The 23747-nt window shown below is 43.1% G+C and overlaps 1 protein-coding gene across 1 annotated transcript in view; it reads left to right on the forward strand.

Moving 5' to 3' along the window:
- SCG3 (secretogranin III) overlaps positions 1-22765 on the forward strand; it is a 69542-nt gene extending 46777 nt beyond the window's left edge. Inside the window, exons 9-12 of the mRNA XM_068275446.1 lie at positions 11500-11583; positions 14189-14320; positions 16913-16993; positions 18735-22765. Coding sequence (XP_068131547.1) covers positions 11500-11583; positions 14189-14320; positions 16913-16993; positions 18735-18853 — 416 coding nt within the window. The 3' untranslated portion in view covers positions 18854-22765. The remainder of the gene's footprint in view (positions 1-11499; positions 11584-14188; positions 14321-16912; positions 16994-18734) is intronic.
- Positions 22766-23747: the final 982 nt, after the last annotated feature.

Here is a 23747-nt window from a genome sequence, read left to right on the forward strand (position 1 = left end):
GCCATGCAATTTGCTTTCCTGTGCCAATTACTGCCACAGGCACGATAAAGGGGTCAGAAAAACTATTATTAATTGAATAGCATTCATTTAACTATATTGGTAATAGACATGAGAAACTGTGCTAACTGCTATAAAATGCATTAAGAATAAAAGCACAGTGCAATTATGTATAAAACCTTTGAAGGAAATAAAGTCGTTCAGTTAAGGAGAAAGTCTAGGCATCACGTAAAGGGAGTCTTTGAACTGCCAGTGCTACAGTCACAGCATACATGATATGCCTTCACCTTCATATTATATACACTTGTTCCACCCACCTTCAGAACAAGGATATGTGTCATTTGGGCTCGTGTCAGCTGGAACCAATCCTGGCACAGATCTCTGTCCTCACCTGAGTACCTGTCTCAGGGAAGACACAAAATCCCAGAGCAGGCTAGCATGGCAATCTGGGACATACAGTATATACACACCATCAATCCCTTTCCCAGACTCACTTTCTGTAAGTACCACTACATAGATGTACTGTGGCTGAATAGAGTACTGGTTAAGGGCACTGCCTTTGACAAGAGAGACCAGGGTTCGAATCCTGGCTAGGCTCAGTACCTATTCAGTAAGGAGTTCAAGGCAAGACTCCCTAACACTGCAGGGTGGCCTCCTGAGCGCGTCCCAGTGGCTGCAGCTCTTGAGCGCTTTGAGTCTGACAGGAGAAAAGCGCTATATAAATGTTCGGATTATTATTATTAATACTGTATACAGTCAACAGATATAGTAAACAGACTAGTGAGAACAGACACTGTCCATCCGTTCTTATAGGCTTTCATTATACCTGTAGGCATACGTTACCCGTTCCATATGCTGAAACATGGCACCGCCGTTGGGACATTGCTTCCCGATCCCTCTCCACTCCAGTTGCGCTCCCGTTCTGATCTGCTTAAAGTGCCAATCAGTCCCATCTGATTCGATCAGAGTGTTTGAATCTGCTGTACATTAAAAGGTAAAATCAGTGTGTGCATTGGCACCTTTAGATAACAGGGGGTACAGATACAAGATAATACCTCTTTTTGAAGATGGTATTAGAGGATTTAAATCATGGATACAGAAGTTATTGATCTCCATTTGGAAGGCTTAAAATTTCTGATCAGGTGACAGGGAAAATGTGTTTATTATGTCAGTTAGGCCGATATTTAGAGCCATTTAGTAGGTTACCATGTAACAATGATGATAGCATTAGTGTCACAGCTAGTGAGGTTTTTGCTCTCTCGGCAGCAGTCTGCTTATTGATTACATTTTTATGGATATGTAAACTGATGCAGCTTCCCTGCCTGGACAGCCTCCCATCTGTTGAGACAGAGGTGAACTAGAGGACCTCTTTCCCAATGTACAAATGACAGGATGGAATTATTGAATCTTATTAAAGAGATCAATCAGAAATTCAGATTCCTGACAGATCTTCAATATGCAGTGCAGCTGGAGGACTGGATGCCTGGAAGTACTATATTTACACCATGCAAATGGACTGATTTATCATAATTCTTCATGGTTGGGGAACATTGGAGAATCTAAAGCTTCATACACATGCTAAATGAAACTTGAGTAAGTCAGGTGTTAAAGTGTACCTGAATTGACATGTAGCATAACGAGAGGCACACGTTTAACCACTTGAGCCCCGGAGGTTTATACCCCCCTAGTGACCAAGCGATTTTTTACAATTTTGCACTTCACAGCTTTTACGCTTTAATGCTCGGTAGGTCATACAATTTAGCACCCAATGAATTTTACCCCCTTTTCTTCTCACAAATAGGGCGTTCTTTTGGTGGTATTTGATTGCTGCTGCATTTTTTTTAATTAATCAAAAAATACTTTATTTAAAAAAAAAAAAACATTTTTTTAACATGTAAATCACAAAATCAGCCTGCCAGCTCCGATTGCAGGCTGGCAGGCTGATTACTGCGGCCGGCTCAGTTTACCGACAGGAGCTCACGCTCTTGCGAACGAGAGCTTCCGTCTAATCTCGCTCCTTGCGAGATGACGCCATATGGTGTGACCGATGAACAAGAAAGCCACTCTGTGGCCGCCTATCTGCGTTAGGCGGTCGCAGAGTGGTTAAATATGGTATCAATCCTACTTAAAGGGATCCCGAGGTGCAAGGGATATGGAAGCTGACATGTTTATTTCCTTTTAAATAATGCACTTTGCCTGTTCTGCTGATCCTCTGCTTCTAACACTTTAACCACTTGAGGACCACGGTCTTAAACCCCCCTAGTGATCAGAACATTTTTTACTAAAATGGCCTAGCTGGCTTTAAGGCCTAGCTGCAGGGCCGCACAACTTTTCTCCCCACAAATAGAGCTATCTGTTGGTGGAGTCTGATCCCCCCCAGTGTTTATTTTTTTAATAAATATTTAAGTTTTTTTATTTTTAAATAAATGTGCTTATTTTCCTCCTCCCTTCCTCCCCCGGCCAGCCAATCAGCGTGATCTGCTGTCATAGGCTTCAGCCTATGACAGCCGATCACTGTCAGGTCTCCCAGTACAGCGCTGCCTTAGATCGCAGCGCTGTACATGTATATTAGATGGTGGTTTCACTATCTAACAGTCTCCGAGTTGCGATCCAAGCAGGGAAAGCACACGCAGCAGGGATGCACGCGCAGCAGAGCGCACAACCTCCTGCTAGCCCCATAGAAGGTCGTTAACGCCAATCGGCGTGGAGCAGTCCTGGGACTGCCGCCACGTCCATGCCAATTGCCGTGGAGCGATCTGCAAGTAGTTAAGCCATAGACCCTGAACAAACATGCAAATAAGCTGTCTATAACAAATCAGACTAGATTAGCTGCATGCTTGTTTTATGTGTGTGATTTAGACCCTACAGACCAGAAAGATCAGCAGGACCGCCAGGCAACTGGTATTGTTTCTAAATAAATATGGCAGCTTCCTTAGGTCTCACACATCAGTTCCTTTTAAGGTGTGTACACATGCACAATTACTGTCACACGCAAAGATCTTGCTTTGATGTATTGGGCTACAGTTCGGGACCAAGTTCTGTACAGACACGTTGCTAGCCTGTAGGGGGGGGGGGGGGGGGTCAGGGGCTGCTATTATCAGCAGAGGCAGCCCTGACTGGCCACCTTGCCCAAGAACCATCTAGTGCAGTGGTTCTTAATCAGTGTTTGCTAGAACCCCATGGTTCATTGAGTCAGTCTCAGGGGTTTCGGGGGAGGTGTGTCTATGTCCGTTCAGTAATTATTCATTGAGTTTTTTTTGTTTTGTGTGACATTCGAGTTTTATTGGTTTTGTTCTTTGAACATAGTAATTTTATGTGCAACTGATGCATGGCTCATTTTGTGCACTAATAATATATATATATATATATATATATATATATATATATATATATATATATATATATGTGTGTGTGTGTTTTGAATTTGAAAGAAAATGTGGTTGGAAAAAAATATGGATCCGATGATCGCACGTACAGAAGTTGCTAGGTTCCGTACCCCCAACGAGGTTAAGAACCACTGATCTAGTGTGTGTACAAGGCTTTGGAACTTGCCTGAATTCTCTTTTATTTTTTAACAGTAGGAGTTTATAATCGCTGCATCTAGACTGCAGTGGCAAGTCTCACTAAAAACTAATTAGGCATCATAAATCTTATGTGTGGCTGTAGAGGGTAGAGATATTAAGTTGAACAGGTTATCATTCCTCTTTCTGTGCGAACTGAATAAATAGCATATCTGTGGCAGCACGGTGGTGTAGTGGTTAGCTCTCTCGCCTTGCAACGCTGGATTCCTGATTCAAATCCCAGCCAGGTCAATATCTGCAAGGAGTTTGTATGTTCTCCCTGTATCTGCGTGGGTTTCTTCTGGGCACTCCAGTTTCCTCCCACATCCCCCCAAAAAACATACAGATAAGTTAATTGGCTTCCTCCTAAAAATTGGCTCTAGACTATGATACATGTACTACATGATACATTAAACATATACATATGACTATCGTAGGGACTAGATTGTGAGCCCCTCTGAGGGACAGTTAGTGACAAGACTAAAATATACTCTGTACAGTGCTGCGTAAGATGTCGGCGCTATATAAATACATAAAATAAATAAATCTGTGAAAGATTCAGTGAGCTGCTAACATTGTCCCCCTAACATCACAAAAATAACAATATAGGATGTCAGGAAATTGTTTATCCTATCAGCTTTTTAGGGGTCCCTTTGATCATTTCTGTTCAAAATAAAATGTGTTGAAACCAAGCAGACATAACTGATATACATTGTTTACAAGACAGAGCATTCTTCTTCTGTCAGCAGCAGTCATATAAATGAATAGGGATTGTTAGGCTACATGGACGTTATATGAAAGAAGTAGTTGTACAGCTGTGGCACATGTGGAGTTAAACAGATATTTGCCGTGAACACTTTGTGGTACTTCTGTGTAGAACATAATCTATTTTTGCTCTAACTGTCCTTAGTGACGTCAAGCTGTTGTTCGGCAGGGAAAATGCTACAAACAGACGCAGGAAAGGAAACTGCAGCAGCATCATGCCTTTCCACTCATTAATGTCATATTAACCATAGCGTAATGAAAACTGGTGTGTAATCCTGTTGTTAGCCAGGTCCTCAGAGATGATCTCCTTTTCAAGGCTCTGTGTCTTTGTAAGATCTTAGCAACGTTGGGGGCTACAGCGAACATATATACATGCTTAAAGAGACACTGAAGCGAAAAAAAATATATGATATAATGAATTGGTTGTGTACTATGAATAATTACTAGAAGATTAGCAGCAAAGAAAATATTCTCATATTTTTATTTTCAGGTATATAGTGTTTTTTCTAACATTGCATCATTCTTTAATATGTGCAAATTACACAACACTCAGCATTCAAAATGATTCTTTCAGAGCAGTCTGTGAACTAATGACCTCTCCTCTGCCAGAGAAAAAGTAAATAGTTAACTAACAGTTGAGATAATAAAAGTCAGAAAACAGCCCTCTCCACGACTTTGAAAGTCGTAGAGATAATGGCTTTTTTGTATAGAGATAACAACTGGAGTTTCTTAACTCTTCCTGTACTGGAAACAATTAGACTGATGTATCTGATCTTAATGTTTTATTTCTTAGCTGTACTACACATACAAATCATAATATCATAGTTTTTTTTTCGCTTCAGTGTCTCTTTAAAGGACAACTAAAGCAAGAAAGATATGGAGGCTGCCATACCAGTTGCCTGGCAGTTCTGTTGATCCTCTGCCTCTAATACTTTTAGCCATAGTCCCTGAACAAGCATGCAGCAAATCAGATGTTTCTGGCATTATTGTCAGATCTGACATGATTAGCTGCATGCTTGTTTGTAGTGTTATTCAGACACTACTGCAGCCAAATAGATCAGCAGGGCTGCCAGGAAACTGGTATTGTTTAAAAGGAAATACATATGGCAGCCTCCATAGCCTTCTCAGTTGAGTTGTCCTTTATGGCCATGTACCAAAGCTTATAAAGCTGATAAAGACATCATAATGAGGCTAAAGACAAACTACACATAAAATGGCCTGGTCCACACAAGGGTGCAGCTCTGACTGCACAACACCCGCTACATTATTCTTATTAGTAGTAGTAGTTTTTAATCAAAAATAAGAACAATGGTGGCTTGAGAAGAGGCTCAGGCTAGAAAGAGGTTTGTTGATTGGCTGCAGGGCCGGCCTTAGGTTTCACAGCGCCCTGAGCGTAACCAGACTTTGGTGCCCCCCCCCCATTCATCCTCTTCACGTGTGAGCGCAGCACACACATACACTAATGGGGGGGGGGGCCTTAGTAGTGCGTAGGTAGATAGGTAGGTGCCCCCAGTACAGGTTAGATAGGTAGGTACCTGCAATATAGGTTAGATAGGTTACATAGGTAGCTGCCCCAGTATAGATTAGATAGGTAGATGCTCCCAGTATAGATTAGTTAGGTAGCTGCCCCCAGTATAGATTAGTTAGGCAGCTGCCCCCAGTATAGGTTAGATAGGTAGGTGCCCCCAGTATAGGTTAGATAGGTAGCTGCCCCCTAGTATAGGTTAGATTAGGTAGGTGCCCCCCAGGATAGGTTAGATAGGTAGCAGTCCCCCCAGTATAGGTTAGATAGGTAGCTGCCCCCCAGTATAGGTTAGATTAGGTAGGTGCCCCCCAGGATAGGTTAGATAGGTAGCTGCCCCCCAGTATAGGTTAGATTAGGTAGGTGCCCCCCAGGATAGGTTAGATAGGTAGCAGTCCCCCCAGTATAGGTTAGATAGGTAGCTGCCCCCCAGTATAGGTTAGATTAGGTAGGTGCCCCCCAGGATAGGTTAGATAGGTAGCTGCCCCCCAGTATAGGTTAGATAGGTAGCTGCCCCCCAGTATAGGTTAGATAGGTAGCTGCCCCCCAGTATAGGTTAGATAGGTAGGTGCCCCCAGTATAAGGTAGGTAGGTAGGTAGGTGCCCGCCCCCCCTCATAGTGGAGGGGGGAGCCGCAGCGTGAGGAGGGCAGCCCGACCTCTCCCTCCCTTCCTCTCCGGGCTGCCCTCTGTGCTCCCCCCTCAGACTGCAGCAGAGATAACTCACCTCCCTGGTTCCGATCGCCGGCGCCTCTCACTTGCAGTTGCCGATGGTCTACTCTCTTCTACATAGTTACTGATGCACACTAAACTTCCTGTTAAGCAGGAAGTTTAGTGTGCATCAGTAACTATGTAGAAGAGAGTAGACCAGCGGCAACTGCAAGTGAGAGGCGCCGGCGATCGGAACCAGGGAGGTGAGTTATCTCTGCTGCAGTCTGAATCGGAGGGGGGAGCACAGAGGGCAGCCCGGAGAGGAAGGGAGGGAGAGGTCGGGCTGCCCTCCCCGCACTGCGGCTCCCCCCTCCATCACGGCGCACGGACATGTTTGCCCCCATCACCCCCAGCAGCGGCACCAGGGGGCAGAGCGGGAGCATCCAAATGAAAACATTCGGCCAGGGGACAGGAGCGCCCCCTGGAAGCCGGCGCCCTGAGCGATCGCACCGGTCGCTCAGGTCAAAGGCTGGCCCTGATTGGCTGCTATGAGCTTCTGCAGTTTCCATATTATGATAATAATCACATAATGCAGAATACAAGTTCCCAAGCCATGCACATCTGTCATTTAATAATCAGGAAAAAATTCTCCTAACAGCCACATTTCTAAGAAAGGAAGACAATAAAGCAGGGGCAACACTTGAGAAAAAACACAGTGTTTAGCCGCATACCAAAAACGTTCAAAAAACTGTAAACAAACAAACAAAAAAAAATTTGTTAAAATACACGCTAGATACCCAATTGTGAACTATGATTCCTGCAGATGCAAGTGTGATCCCTCCGTAAAAGCCAGCAGCTGCTAAGCAGGGATGGTCAAGCACATGCAGACCATTCACACATGGGGGGCTTTTATGCAGACAGCTGAAGGTTGTGTATGCCGGTCAGCTTCTCTCCTGCACAGGCCGAGCACTTGTTAGTGCTAGGTACCGGCTGTGGGCAGGCCTATGGAGTCATATCTGGAGTCACATGTCACAGTTCTCTGCCGCCAGGTAACGCCACTATAGGCCTCAATTCATTAAGCTTTATCAAACACTTTACCGAACGTTTGATAATTTACTTCATGGGTAAAATCTAATTTTGAATTCACTAGTGTTATAGATTTATCAAATGTTTTATCGATAAAACGTTCAATACATCTATAACAACTTAGTGAATTCAAAATGAGATTTTACCCATGAAGTAAATTATCAAACGTTCGGTAAAGTGTTTGATAAAGCTTAGTGAATTGAGGCCATATATGTGTCAAGCGCTGACACGCCTGGTGCTACAAATGCTGCTATTTGGCTCCATTTTAATTGCACCTGAATGAGGCTCATGGAGGGCAGATGGGACGCGAAACTGCCTGACAAGCGCGCATTTCAGCCCCTCATCTTAAAGAGGCCTTATAACTGCATTTAAGGAGTATACATTGCAGAGTCTCAATCTAGGACCCACAGTACAGAAGTGATAACCTAGCAGCTGCATTCGCAATGCAAAGACGTGTGATAAACACTGCTCCTTGATTTTACTGTATATAGAGAGAGTTCAACAACTTTTCCAAGACCAGAGTTCTTTTTTAAAACCGGCATAGACATATGGCGGTATATCCTTTTTTTGCTTTCCTGACCATTTTTCCATTCCATTTCATGAACATAGGATGGTTCATAGTTTATCATCCATAGCAACAAATCTGCAGCGTACTTTGGCTTCTTCAGATTAATCATTTGCTGTATTATTCTGCCTGTGTTTGCCCTTCTGTTAATAAGGAAGTTGCAATGCATTGTAAGGACATGGTACAAATAGGATTTGTTTGAGGGAAGCACTGAATATTATACAAAGGCTGTTTCTGGAATAATTTACTATCCACGAAAAAATAAACGCCAACAGGAAGTCAAAGATCCTGCAAAGCCATTAGGACAATCAGTTGCTTGGAAACAAGCCACAAACTCCAGCCTGGAGCCAGGAATGAGTCACCTCCAGCTAGCCATAATGTCCCTTAAAGCAAACACTGTCCACCTGTGCACGGATGACTGAGATCCTATTATGTGTCTGGCAATGCATAGACAAATGACTTCTATCTGCAAGCCGTCTGCTGAAATCAACACCTACCTCCATTTTTCCTGGTTTGCAGTTTAAGTGGATAACAGAAATCCAGCACAATATCTTTGTCTCGCCCAAACGGATGACATATTTTGGGTACACAGAGAGGCTGTAAGCTTCCAGTGATACTAGCACACATTTTGTTGTGTAATCTAGCCAATACCATAGTAAACAGGCTGACTGGCAATGGTTTATGTAAAAGACAAAAACACAAACACACATCCTACACGCATCTGTGTCTGCTCCCTCAGCATGCACTGCAGACAAACGCAATAGCCTCTTTGCTAAGCAGATTCAGTTACTACATTCCCCACCCTGTCCATATGTTGATGTCGTCTACATACATTATTACCAACAACAACAAATAACATTTGTAAAGCGCTTTTCTCCCGTAGGACTCAAAGGACGTAAGCATGGCTCAGACCAATAATTGGTTGATTGGTAAGTTGTGGTACAGAGGAAGAATTCTATTAGTCTGGAAATGCCAGGCTAAACAGGTGGCTTTTCAGTTTGGATTTGAATAGCTCCTGGGATGGGGCTGTCTTTACTGGGTATGGTAGGGAGTTCCAAAGAGTAGGGGCAGTATGACAGAAATGGCAGCATGACAGAAAGCTCTGTCTCCAAAGGTTTTGAGGTGCACTCTGGGAGTGACCAAGTTTATAGAGCCTGCTGATCTGAGGTTGTGAGAGGTGTTCTGCACTAATTGTAGGTGGAGCAGGTCCTTTTTGGGGAGGCCTACATAAAGGGCATTTCAGCAGTCCAGCCGTGAGGTGATGAAGGCATGAACTAGGGTTGGAAGATCCTCTGGGGGAATCAGTCTAATCTTGTAATCTTTATAGGACTCCAAAACAAATTCTGAGGCCTGGAACCCACTACAAATCGCAAATCGCTAGCGTAATCGCTAGCATTTTTAATTAGCGGTTTGTAAGCGATTTCATGAGCGTTTTCCTGCGCTTTTGGGAGCGATTTTAAAAAAGCTTTTTTGCCAGCGATTGTGTCGCGATTTGCAATTAGCGATTTTATTTCTGATTGGTTCTTTCAAATGTATCATAATTTTTTTTACAGTTTGCAGTAATTTAAAATCGCACTCAAATCGCTATGTGTAGCAATTCATGAGCAATTTTGCCAGCGTTTATATACTTTACATTGAAGCGCAAATTCTCCCAAAATGCTGCATGTCCTACAATTGCGATTATGCTAATCGCAATCGCTACTGTAGAATTTGTTACCTTTATTTACATTGGCAGAGCGTTAAGGGGAAGCACTAGCGATTTAAAGCACTCCCTAAACGCTCCAAAAAAATTGCTCTAGTGGGTTCCAGCCCTCAAATAGCTAAAGCCTCATACACTAGGTGAAACCTGGCGGCTGGTAACGATCACCTCTGCCACAGATCTAACGAGTACAGTCACCCCAGATGCCAGCCAATGCCTCGGCCACCGATCAGCCCAGCATATCCAATTTGCCTATTTCTGGCTGAGAGCACTGTGCTCCCCACTCACCCTGGTCCCTGTATGATGTCAGTCCCACAGCGCTCCGTAGGCCCTCCTCCAGGCTAGTGATGCCTCTGTTCAGCCTTGGCCCTGCAATGCCACCTGAGGGATCGGGTCCCGATACTGGCTGGGCGTCATTCCTTGCACATGTGTATGAGGCTTTAGGCAGAAGAATATTAATCACTTTTTTTTTTATTGATGTGGCTGATGGTGTACATTGAGACATAGATAAACTGTATTGGACCCTCTATGATGTTTGCGTCTTAAGGTCAGGTGTGTAATGCACGTTTTATAAGTAGTGTGAACTGCAATGGAGACTGGATATAGACTTTAATACAAAGCCTTCATGCAGCGAGTTAGAATAATGCAATCCATTACAGCGCAGTACTGTGGACAGCCCCATGGAGTTGTATGGGCAATGAGTTGACATGCAGCATTATTCTGCAACGCCACAGAGATCTGGGAGCTATGCCAAACAGTTGCATTTATTAGGACCTGAGCCCACTAACGCAGTTATGCGCAATTGTGTCCGCATTTCAGCATCTGTAACATTGATGTGTTGTTGAAAAGCGGACACAACTGCGCACAATTGCTTTTGTGGGCTCAGGCCCTTACTGTGTTTATGAGCTCTTTGGCCCCTGCCCCACTTGTGCGCTACTTGTAATGCAGGTGGCCTTAGCAACACACCCCATTTGTGTTGCTCTTAGTTTGCGCAAAGCATAGTTGGAGACGTCAGACAGTGCAGTCTTCTGAAGTCTTGCATGTCGCCCACTCTGTACGTGGCTGAAAATGGGTTGCTGCATGCTATGTTGCTGGATGTAAACACACTGCTTATACGATTGTATGAGCATGTTAACATCCCTGTAACAGGGATAAATGTACCGGTACTTTTTACAGTGTGTTTACATACTGTTTTTACACTGTGTTTCTAAATAATGTGTGTGTTAACAACAAGCACTTTACCAAGACGTGCAGAGTGTGCATTGCATTATGCCCATGTTATAATGTGGGAGTCCCACAATGTCCATAGTTTTACCTTAGCCTGACACTGCCTACAAACCCTTAGTATAAAACTTCCAGTTCTTTGGTTATTCTTCAGCTATCCTATGTTGGGCTGCTTTGAGATACTTTATCAGAAATGCTTTTTGAGGACCATGCCTGTGTTTTGGACCTTTGGTGGAATGGCTGCTGATTGTAGTCGATAGATGATGAGGAAATTAAAAACTGTCACCTACCTTATCCTACATTCCAGGCACAATAACTGCATGCTGTGTTCATTCTTTCTTTCACCCAGTTTGTATTGCATTATAATGCAATACATATACCAGTAATAAAGCTTTCAATCACCTTTCTATCCTATAATTTTTTATTTGCAGAAAATCTGGATGCCATGATAGCTGCGCAGACAAAGAACAAGCTTGGGAAGAATGCTGCATATCAGAAGAGCAAGATGACAGCAGGTACACTGACTCACAGCTGAATGTGTGTTTCGGAATTACAGTAATAACAATACTGCTGGTGCTGACCCAATTATTTACTAGAAGCATTTGTTATCGATGGGCATCAAAGTGTGGCGGCTGATTAGCAGGTTAACGTAATCCTTTGTTACTCAGAATTGATCAGGGAAAATAAAATAAACCTAAAAGCTTCTATTTCTCAGGCTGGGTTCACAGTGGAATGTTATTGTCCTGTGTTATACAGTCGCTATAACGCAGGTTACCGCACTGCAATATTAACCCTATGCGACAGTCACAGTGCGAGATTAAAGTCACATTGTAAATGTTGCGTTATGGTAACCCACTGCTGCAGTGCATTACTTGGAAAAACTTGGAAAAACAGACGTTTACAGATACAGGGAAGCATACTTTGTGTTGCCTGTGTGCTCCACTTTACTGTATACGATGGTAATGCAGTGTATTAATATGACTTTTTTGGTGCGTTGCAGTGTAATTTTTCGTCGCAATACAACGTCCCACTGTAAACCGAGCCTCAATGTAGGTGAAAACATTTTGCACTTGTTATACAAGCTATGAAAAGTGTCTTATGATAAGTGCTATCATACAACTTTAAAGAGGAACTTCAGCCTAAACAAACATACTATCATTAAGTTACATTAGTTATGTTAATTAAAATAGATAGGTAATATAATATCGTACCCATCCTGTTTTAAAAGAACAGGCAAATGTTTGATTTCATGAGGGCAGCCATCTTTTTGGTTGAAAGGAGGTGACAGGGAGCATGAGACACAGTTCCAACTGTCCTGTGTGCTGATCACCCCTCCCAGTTGCTAGGCAACGTGAATAACAACATAGGAAATCCCATCATGCTTTGCACAGCATCAGGGGAAAAAAGCTCGGGCAGTTTTCTTTGATGGGGGGAGCTTAGCTGAAAATGCAGCTAAAAATGATGCTTTGGTAAGAAAAAGAAAGTTCTGATGCTGTAAAACTGTTAAAGAAACACCAAGCCTTTTCATTTCTGCTGAGTAGATTTTTAGTCCGGAGGTTCACTTTAAGGCTAAGTTTATGTGTTTACGGGCATAATGCAGCACACACTCTGCATGGTGTGATGTGCATGTTATTTTCATAGCATAAAAGAATTGCTACGTAATGTATGCATTTTCACACGTTATCCAGAAAGGCATTGTAGAAAGTGTTTCAGAATAACGCTGTCCATTACAACACAGTGACAAGAATATGCCCCTGCAATTGTATGAACTCACCCTCAGGGATGCAAAGACAAATTACAAGTTCTCTGCAGGGAAGCAGGAAAGTTTGGGCACCCCATAGGCGCCCATGTTAACATCAGTACAAGGGAAATTTGGGCACCCTGCCCAACTATCCAAATTTCCCTCATGTATCAATATTAACATGGGCACCCAAACATCTGCATTTTTTGTTTACAGCATCGAGCGCTGGTTAGGGTTTTAGGCATTGTGTGTGTGTGTGTGTGGGGGGGGGGGGGGGGGGAGTGTTCAATTACGGTTAGGCATCAGTGGGGGTATTGGCTAGGTTTAGGCATCGTGGGGCAGATCAGTTAGGGTTAGGCATTGTTGTGGAAGTCGATTAAAGCAGACCTGAAGATCCCCCCCCCCCCAAAAAGAGTTTTACTTACCTGTGGCTGCTGTCACGCTCCTGCTCAAAGATCCTCCGGTCCACCACCCCGGCTCAGTGTCTTCAACAAGCTGCTCCTGCGTGGCCCCAGCAGTGCGCATCCTTGTTCGCACTACCGTTGCCGGGAGCGTCCTGCACAGATACAATACAAGAAAATCTCTACTGCGTCTGTGAGGAAGTGTGCAGCCGGGGCAACGCAGGCGCAGTGGATGGCGACCGGCGAAAGAGAAAATGAGCCACGGCGGGGGATCAGAGGATCATTCTAGGCATGAGTGGGCACAGGATGGCTGCAGGGGGCTGACAGAAGCCCCAGGTAAGTGAAACACTTTTTTTTAGGAATATTCAGGTCCGCTTTAAGGTTAGGAATTGGTGGAGGGAGATTGGTTAGGGTTAGGCATCGGTAGAGGAAGGGCTCTTTGTGAGAATAAGGTTAGGTTTAGGAATGGTAAAATATCTCTAAGATTCACAGATATTTTACAGTCAGAATTACCACTGTATCACGTATATCGTAATTTGGGCTCCATACTGCCGCCACACAAATTACACAGTGAGCGCTACTATAACTGTAATTCACATTATGGCCTATGGTGGGGCTCAAATCACAGGTGCCACACTGTGCCCAAATTACCTGTCTTGCATACACTGTCCAGGAAAACATGCAGTGCTGTGCTGTGGCACAGTGGACACATTCACAACAAGATTTTCTTCCTCTGTGGGCCCAAGCATTCCTCAGGTGCTCGGGGACCCTAGTAATGCCCCATTGCTTGCAGTTAACCACTTTTACTGCATAATATATACACCATTTTATTCTGGGCTCTGATTAAATACTCTAAGATACAGCTAAGAAGCAGGTTGAGAGTTTGTACTTTGCCAAGTGCATGAATTATTTATTCCACAAAAGTCCCACAAGATAAGAGCTGACAGAGATGTAAAGGCCTGTCATTTCCTCATATAGCTGACAAAACAGATGAAGAAGCTGATAGCACCAAAGAAGCCGCAGCTATTATGGAAAAGGAGTATGAAAAATTGAAAGATTCTACCAAGCTTGAGGAGCCACAAGAATCTGCAGACACCGAGGAGCCCAAAGGTACGCTGCGCTCTTTGAACAGCTTCACATGATTATGTTCCTTTTGAAGTTATCTGTGTTTAGTAATAGCCTGCGAATATGCAAATGATTATTTCCTGGTGAGGCTTCACAAGGACATCTTTCTACATAATAAAATGAAAATGTAATTACTAAATATGCCTCTGCGTGGTGTGCTGCCTTTGATACATTTCTGGCAGGTAATGCAGTCAGCATAAAGGGAGATTTTCAGTTATTTGGAACTGTTGTACTAAAGTGACCCAAGGGACTCCTGCATGTAGATGTCTGCTGTGGTGCACTGACCAGGTGTGGCCACCACAACTTACGGAGACAATAATGGTGCATAGACCATAACATCCCACTGTCAGGATACATCCTGTGAAGTAGCTGAGGAGAAATGGGCCCCAGTACATCTCAGGCACTCTATGCATATCAATAGTTATAGACATTATACCCTACCAAAAACAGGCACAGTGTCAGAGAGGTATAAGCGATGGGAGGGAAGCACTTTGCAAAGAGGTGGCCATTACCACACAGCAGCAATGATGAGCTACTACAGCAGATGACAGAGGCCCTCTGGTGGGCTCCTCTGGTACTGGCTATACGTATCCAGCTTGGAACTGAGCGAATTAAATTATCTTACTGACTTTTTTTGATTTGCCCAATTCCAAGCTACATATAATATACATGAAATTTCATGCATGCCAAATTATTTGCATCTCATTGACCATCTCTAGTAACCGAAGTTTAGAAAGTACACTGGTCTAGTACTGAAGCTCAGAAATACACTTAAAGTGAAACTCCACTAAATTGCTACAAATGAATATCAATGCAACATAAGGCAGCATTGCAAATTGTGGTGCAAGTCTATAAGAAGAAAGGGGAGGCTTAATATAATGCCACTAAGTTTCCCCACCAACACTGCAAGGTGTAGAGAGATATTTCTGACCAGGTGTGGCCACCACAACTTACATTGCAAAATCAAGCACCTCATACCCCCAGAAGATCTGCCAACCTAAGTCCACGCCTTCATCACATCCCGACTGGACTACTGCAATGCTCTCTACACTGGCCTTCCAAAAAAGGTCTTGTACCGACTACAGCTGATACAGAATACTGCTGCCAGACTGTGCTAACCAACCAACCCCGTCACTGCCACATAATGCCAGTCCTGCACTCCCTTCACTGGCTACCTATAGAATGGAGGGTCCTATTCAAGATCGGCCTACTGACATTTAAATCCCTGAATAATTTAGGCCCTGGATACATGAAAGATATGTTGCAGCTGCGTAGCAATCCCCGCATTCTCAGATCAACAGGTTCTAATAATCTAGTCATACCCAGAGTCCACTTGGAAACTTTTGGTCCCAGAGCCTTCTGTCATGCTGCCCCTACGTTTTGGAACTTCTTACCTCAACAGATCAGGACAGCTCCATCCCTGGACGTGTTTAAATCCAGACTGAAAACCCACCTGTTCAGTTTGGCATTTGCAGAAATATAACTTTTGTTGTGTGAATACTTCATCCTACTAATTACTGAATCTGAGAGAGCCTAAGCGCTTTGAGTCCTATGGGAGAAAAGCGCTATAGAAATGTTATTGTATTGTATTGTATTGTATTATTTCACACTCCAGCCAATCTCTAAGTGCACCTTCCTGCCGCAGGGCCCATAGCAAATCCTACAGTTGCCATGGAAATTCCCTGTGCCACTGCATATTTGTCTGTCAGTTTGATTCTGTATATTTTATATATTTAGTTATCAATTAGACTACTAATAAAATTAGCCATTTTCAAGTCTGGCTTTATTAGGGCTTGACGTGCTACATTCATATTGAAAAATAAGGTTTGACCCTTGTATACAAACTCTGTCTCTGGATCTACTGCTAATCATAGGAGAACATGAAGCAGGTTTATGAAAGTAAACAGAATTAAGTTTAACATTTTATTTTACTCTCGTCCAGACAGGATTTAATAGGATTGTAGCGCTTTCAAATGGAATATAAATCTATACTAATCTGTTTTACAATGTCCTTTTAATTATGGCCAAGCCATGACCCTGCAGCTTTTTCTTATCCTGAAAAGGGAATGCTCAGGCCACACAACCAGCCAGCCAGTCAGTCAGTCAAGCCTTGCCTGTATTTAGTAGACTCAACATAGGCTTATTAATCCTTTAAGTGGTTTTCCTTTGGCAAGCATAAGCTCTTATTGTATATTAAAACTTTGCAGTCTTTGTGCAATGCCTGTGATGCCAGAGTATGGTGCAAATCACAACAGATTCAGGCTTTGTTCACATCGTAAATCACAAGCGCTTAGCGATTTATGAAGAGTTTTTTCCTCTGCTTTTCCCTGCGCTTTGAAAAGCGCTTTATTAAGCGCTTTTGCAGAGTGATTCGTTTTTTCACTGCCTGACGTCAAAACCAAAACGCCCTGTGAACAAGCCCTTACAGCTTGTAAATGCGCTTTAAAGAAAATGTAGATTTTAGTTAGGAGTGAGAACGCTTTTCTATTAAAAGCACACAGGATATACTGTAGTGTAATCACATCATTCTGTTTTCCTGCTCATCAATTATTAACCATCCTTGCTGTATTTCTCTAGAGAAAGGAGAAGCATATTTAGAAGCAATTAGAAAGAATATTGACTGGTTAAAGAAGCACAACAAGCATGGAAGCAAAGAAGGTAAATATACAATTACATACCTTTAAAATGGTATCCTAGTTTGATATGCACCTCTTCTTTGGATTCCCTCCTCTAGTGCAATAGTAACTATATCTAGAATCCTCATAGCACAGCATAGCTCTTCACATGTAAAGAGAAACCTGAGAAGCAGAAGCCTTAGATCAGGATTTTTATTGATGCCTGTCCAGTTTTCCTAAAACCTGTCTGCTTTAAAACAACTGGCATGTAAAAAGGTTCCAATGTCGGTGGAATAGTGGGTTACAGTAACTCGTTCCGATCATGTACCCAGCTGCTTTGTGCAAATCAGCTCCCACAGTGCTCTGTCCACGGGAACCCCACCAGTCCTGAACCTGCAGGCAGTCTTCTGACCATCTTCTGACCATTATTACCCAATGCTTATGCTGGCCACACTAGCTCAATCAGCTGACTGCTTTAAGTCCACTCCAGAATAGCCCTTTCATTAGCACAGAGAAGTCCCTTCTTTGTTGGAAATCAGAACATTAATCTTCACTATTATTTTGATCCACCAATATACACAAATGAGTACAATTATTTTTTCTTAAAAATATCTAAAAGATGCTGGATTTACTTAATTCTAAGGCGTACTATAAAAGTGCTAAATTTTCTGAATTGGAGAATGGATTGCTATTATAGAAAACAATGTTCCCTACAGCATATATGTAGCAAAGAAAAATAACGAGAAGTTGATCTACTTTTTTAACGTATTAGGATCTGGCTTTCTTGCCTGCATTTGACTCAAGATTTATAGCCTATGTACACTTTCCCCTCTTTTCCTCTCTCCCACCTCCTCCACTCTATTGTGCACACCGATCCCCCCAGACCCAATGCCTTCTCCCCCTTTACCCACTTAAATACTTGACTTCCTACAATGATGTCATGCTGAAACTTCCAGTTAGGGATTTCTATCTAGTCTTCGGGAGGTTGGTAACACGTCAGCACAATGGCCCAACTTCCTATTGTCTTATTGGAAGGAAGGCCTGTCTCTTCCGGCCATGGATTCATCCACTATATTGTGCAGCATGGGGCTGGAGGAAATCCTGGGATCAGTGGCATACCTACCATAGGGATGCAGGTGCTCACAGCACCGGGTGTAGCCATGGCTAGGGGTGCTGCTGTGGTGTTTTTCCACCTGAGACCTTTTTCATAGTTTGGGCAACATTCAGGAAAATAGCAGCAGGCAGTACATGGGACTGTACTACTTCCTGCACTAGATGTAGCACCCCTTGGGTTTTTTGTTTTGGGAGGGGGGGTTCTATAAATAATCAGCATCGGGTGTCATATTCTCTAGGTAACCCACTCCCTGGGATGCAAAAAAAGTGACTGCGGGAGGAGCCAAAGTGGCTTAGAGGTGCCTCAAGCCCTATGACCTCTCTGGCTGGATGTGGATGGTAGGGTCACATGAACCTGGAGTTGACACTCAGAGATGACTAAGTGGGGAGTGGGGGGTATGCAGCCAGGTTAGCTGGGTGGTAGGGGTAAGTTTGCTAATTGTTAATAATTCCTGGACACAGCCTTTAAGGATCGCTGGACACTATGCTTTCCCATAGTTTCATTGTATAAAAGTCCCTTTAGCTTCTGTGACATGTATGTGAAATCAGTACCACAGTATTCTGTGCACAAGAAGCCACATTTATATGGAAAAACATGGGGACAATTTTCATTCCTATAGATTTAGCTATGGTAGGAAGTTTATAATCAATGTTTCCTTCTGTCTTTCCAGATTATGATCTATCAAAGTTGAGAGACTTCATTGACCAGCAAACAGATGATTATGTGGAAAAGGGAATCCTGGACCAGGAAGAAGCCAATGTAATAAAGCGTATTTACAGTAGCCTGTGAAGACGAAATGGACAAGAGCTCTTTACTACCGTACAAAATAAGCTTTAGATTTAGGAATGATCATCATAATCTAAATTATTCTCTTCTCCAAGATTTATTACAACACCTTATCTGCGTGACTGACTTAAGGCATTCTTTGTCCACCAGTCCAGCGTAGAGATTTCTGATTTCTTTTTCACTACATACTCATTTTATACACTGATTTTTGTTCACCCTCCAAAGGACTGGATGTAAACATTGAACTTGAAAGAAAAGTCACACCTGTCATTTACAGAATGAAGGAAACCAATTTATTTGCTGGAGAAATGTACATCAGGAAGTGTCCTAAGAATATAAGCCTCTCTAAAGGGATTTTACTTTGTAGATATATCCAGTATTGTCTTTTTTTTCCATTGAATATCTTAAATGCAGTTCCTTTAATCTCCCAGTTATTATTCATTCCGAATTAGCAGCTTTTCTGGTTTGTGTTGCCTTTACGTTGCTTGTGGGATGATAGCTTGGGACCTACTCAAACTGCATCCAGTTGCCTAATCTGCATCCAGTTGCCTAAAGCCCCATTTGGACAGCTTTTTGTTATCATGCAGCTGTGATATAATCTTTGTACTCACATATAAGTATTGGCACCAATGGGGATCAGAACTAGACAGTGTGGGATCAGAGGATAGAGGCTAGCAAAGTGTCCATTACTATGGAGAGGGGAGGACGGTCAACGACGGCGCACAATTGAGCGGTTTCCAGCAGGAGGAGCAAGTAGGAGAACAGTTCGCTTGACGATTGGGCAGACGTCTAGTGTTGTTAAGATCTGTTACGTGATGTCAAAGGGGTCCTGTACATATGCTAGATTCTCACCCAAGGCAGTCCTTATCAGATGCCCTGGCTGAGTTTTATCCAGCGCGTGTACGTAGCTTTAAAGCAGGCTTTCTACTCAGTAAAAATATTTAACAAAAATGTATTAGGGCCAATAGTGATTGATCATTTTTAGAATGCTGTTCTTTTATTTACCTTACATGGTAGGAATGTTGGGGAAAGGACACGAGCGTGAGCACTGTAGAGTCTTGTAGCTTTGTAGTACTTTAAGCAGCAGGGCCAGTAATAGTGGTGTTCCGATCTGTATTCAATCAAGTGTCTGTTGAAATCTATTCAGTATAAAGTGGTTTGGGGTGGTGAAACCTATCATTCCGGCAGACAGAAGAGGTTGTATGAAATGTAGGAAGTTGTGTTGCACCATGTGGGAAGAAAAAATGTATATGAGGGAAGAAAAAATAAAAATACACTGAAATGATACTGTGCTATTATTTGTAAATATCCCTGCTAAAGAAGCCTAGGAACTTTGAATCCCTTGTATTTTTTAGTTGGCTATTAAACGGTATCATTTTGGCTGTATGTTTATAAGAGCTCCTGTAGCTTTAATCCCCACTAGGTGCCACAGTGCCTCTGACAGTTCTGGTGGACTGAAATGAGGACAGAATTCTCAAGTCACTACCGAATGCTTTCCACTTTCTGTTATCTTTAGTTGACAGGTACTCTCGAGGCTGGTAGCACAACGGATAATAGTGGTGCAAGCATGCATCATACCGCAGAAATCAGCCTTCTTATGACCCTGCATCACGGTTCAGTGACAGGATCATATGCATAGTGTCGTGTCACCCCCGGCTAGTGACAGGAAGAACATGACTGGGATTCCCCTCGGTCCCATCGTGGACACTTACTGCATCGCCCATTTTGAATTACTGCATAGTCCGTGTAGTAGGCACAGATCATGCAGTAATGTGCTGCAGCCTTTGCGTCAGCATTGTGGCGATTTGGATACTTCTGGCGCACTGAGTCACATTGCATGAAGTGTGCAAGTCTCCATAGACTTGCATGGTCTTTATAGCAAGGAAGAGTAACGCGGTGTGATTCAATGAGCAAGTGTGCAAGGGGCCTAAATGTACCACATACATTACATCACTCTATTTTTAAAATCCAATGAATCCACTTATGGGCCAGAGCTCCCATTTTACAACTAAAGGAACAGGACACAACAGTCCTGACTTACATAGGCTGGGGAGCTGTGCAGAGTCTTTGTCATTTAGCAAACCTGAACTGGAGTCTTAAAAATTGGTTGCTCTTAGATAGCAAGAGTTGTTAAGCCGACCCTAGATCATAGTGAAGATCGCTAAAAGTGTAGTGTAATAGCAGCCATTCAAATGTGGTCATGTGCAGCTCCTGCAGTACAAGATGTATATAATATTAGTCCTGAATTTGGTATTAAAGATCTCATTGCTCTGTATATTTATTACCACAATTGCACAACCTCTGCTTCACCCACTTTTTAGAAATCATCACTGTGATCCGATATGGACAGGTGAGGGTGCAAACTTTTACAACCTAATTTAACGTACAGCGCCACGGAATATGTTGGCGCTTTATAAATCACTACAATAATAATAACCTAATAGAGAACAGTTTTGAGGAGTGACCAATCCAGGTTTATATTGCTCTCCAACTTTTGTAAATCAGGCCACAGAAGTGCTACCATGAGTTAATGGCTAATATTACTCCTGTATATGGATATACTGTCTTTCCCTGAATATAAGACACTGTCTTATATTCCTTTTTTGGGGGAAATATGTGTTGGGGCTAATTTTGGGGAGAGGGGGCTTACTTTTAGGAGATGGGTAGATGCTATGTGTATGGGGAGGTGTGTGGTCTCTTACCGCACCTTCCTTGTGACTGTGTCTCCCACCCTTCCTTGAAACTTCTCCGGTGTAGCAACGGCATAGTATTAATGCTGTGAGGGCGCCCTTTGTCCCTCACGCTGACCGAAGTTACAAGGAACGGTGGGGGATGCAGCCACAAGGGAGGTGCAGTAAGTGACCACACACCTCCCCATACACATAGCGCCCCAGCTAGGTCTTATTTCGGAGGATGGCTTACATTTCAAGCCTGCTTGAAATATAAGCTAGGTCTTATTTTCGGGGGAGGTCTTAAATTCAGGGAAAGACGGTAGAAACGGTTCCAGCATTTTGTTGCTCGTATTTTATGCAAGACCAGCAAATCAGTAATACCTTCCATTCTGTACATATTATTCTGTTTGTGACTCGCTGGGGATCCTGAAGACTCCCACGCACTGTGGGACTAACAAAAGCAAAAAGAACATTTCCCATTGTCCCCGTGCAAAACAGAAAAATAAAAGTGAATGATGATATGCCTTCTATTCTTATTGTAAGACGTCTTCCCTGCAGAAAACGTGGCCGAGATGAGATTCTGACCTGATATGAACGGATTATAACAAGACTCTGTTCACCCTGTGAAGACCCTACAATTTCCATGCTAATGCAAACTATCCATGACAGTAATACTGGGATTAAACAAGGGAAATCCTGGTGGTTGAGTCATAAGGACAGCTACTGTTTCCAACTGAATGCACTGCAGAAAACAAGATCACAACACACATTGTCACTGCCCAGGCCTGTGAATGCATGTGATTAATTCTGATTATAGTTGCAGAAAATATAAATCAGCTCTGATGCTATTTTGCCAGAGCTTTTATCCTCCCTTTCACAATAGGCAGTGTAGTGACATATAGCAGAATGCAGAAAATGATTCAGGATACCCACTTTTATGGTTATTTTCCTGGTTTCAGCTTCAAAAAAAAACTTCGTATATCTATATATTGCTGCATATCAGTATGTAACCCCGTCCTCCCAGTGTTGTTTAGCCTAGGCTGATTAGCTATGCTAAATCTCCGAGCATATATTTTATATGGCTTCAGAACTTTCAGTAAACACACATTCTGCAGAGATCACATCACAGGACTAAAGATGTCCCCACCTGTGATGTATTTCAGAATGAAAATCAGGAGGAGGAAAGATATTACAATGGGCAAACGCTTTCTAAATAATTTATAAATAATCATTGTAAACAAAATATGCAATTTGATTCATTTCTTTATTTTCACTACAGCTCCTCTTGCTCCTCCTCTGCTGTTATCTGTCATCTGTGTTATGTGTTGCATTCCTGTGCCATGTAGTAGTTCACTTACTTAGGTCTATGCATATAAAACAAAGTTAGTGGCCATACACTGGTCGATTTGCCAAAAGATCGACCAACAGATAGATCCCTCTCTGATCGAATCTGATCAGAGAGGGATCGTATGGCTGCCTTTACTGCAAACAGATTGTGAATCGATTTCAGCATGAAATCGATTCACCATCTGTGAAGCTGCCCCCCCCCCCCCCCCCCAAACATTACCTGATCCGGCTGGTGCGAGTCCCCCGGTCTCCGCTGTCTTCTTCTCCACTCTGGGCTCCAGGGCTGCAGCTTCACTGTACTTTCTGTCCGGGAAATTTAAACAGTAGAGGACACTCTAATGTTTAAACTTCCTGTCAGGACAGGAAGAAGTGAAGCCAGCCGGAGCCCAGCAGAGAAGGCGCTGCGGTGACAGTGGGGATACGCGCCGGCCCGATCAGGTAATGTATTGCCGCTAGCGTCGGTCGTCGGACATTTGAACGCCGCTATCGGCGCACTCCCAACCCGCCGGCGATCAAGCGAAGTCTTCTGCACGGACGGATCGATGGGAACAATCGATTTCAGGCAGAAATCAATCATTCGGTCAGCGTTTGTGCAACGATTTCACAGCAGATTGGATCACAGTGATCCAATCTGCTGTATATTGGCGGGAAAATCTTTAGGTGTATGGTGTAAGTGTCTCTCTATCCCTCACATTCACTGCACTTTACAGTGATCAACGGAAACGTTAGAAATGGCAGAATAACATTGTATTGTGCCCCCTGTTGTGACACATCCAGACATGGACTCCTCAAGACCTCAGAAGGTGTCAGGTGGTATCTGACACCAGCACGTAAGCAGAAGATTCTGTCAGTCTTGTAAGTTGAGCATCATAGATCAG

This window comes from Hyperolius riggenbachi, chromosome 3, assembly GCF_040937935.1.
Source record: "Hyperolius riggenbachi isolate aHypRig1 chromosome 3, aHypRig1.pri, whole genome shotgun sequence".
In the NCBI taxonomy this organism is placed as follows: domain Eukaryota; kingdom Metazoa; phylum Chordata; class Amphibia; order Anura; family Hyperoliidae; genus Hyperolius; species Hyperolius riggenbachi.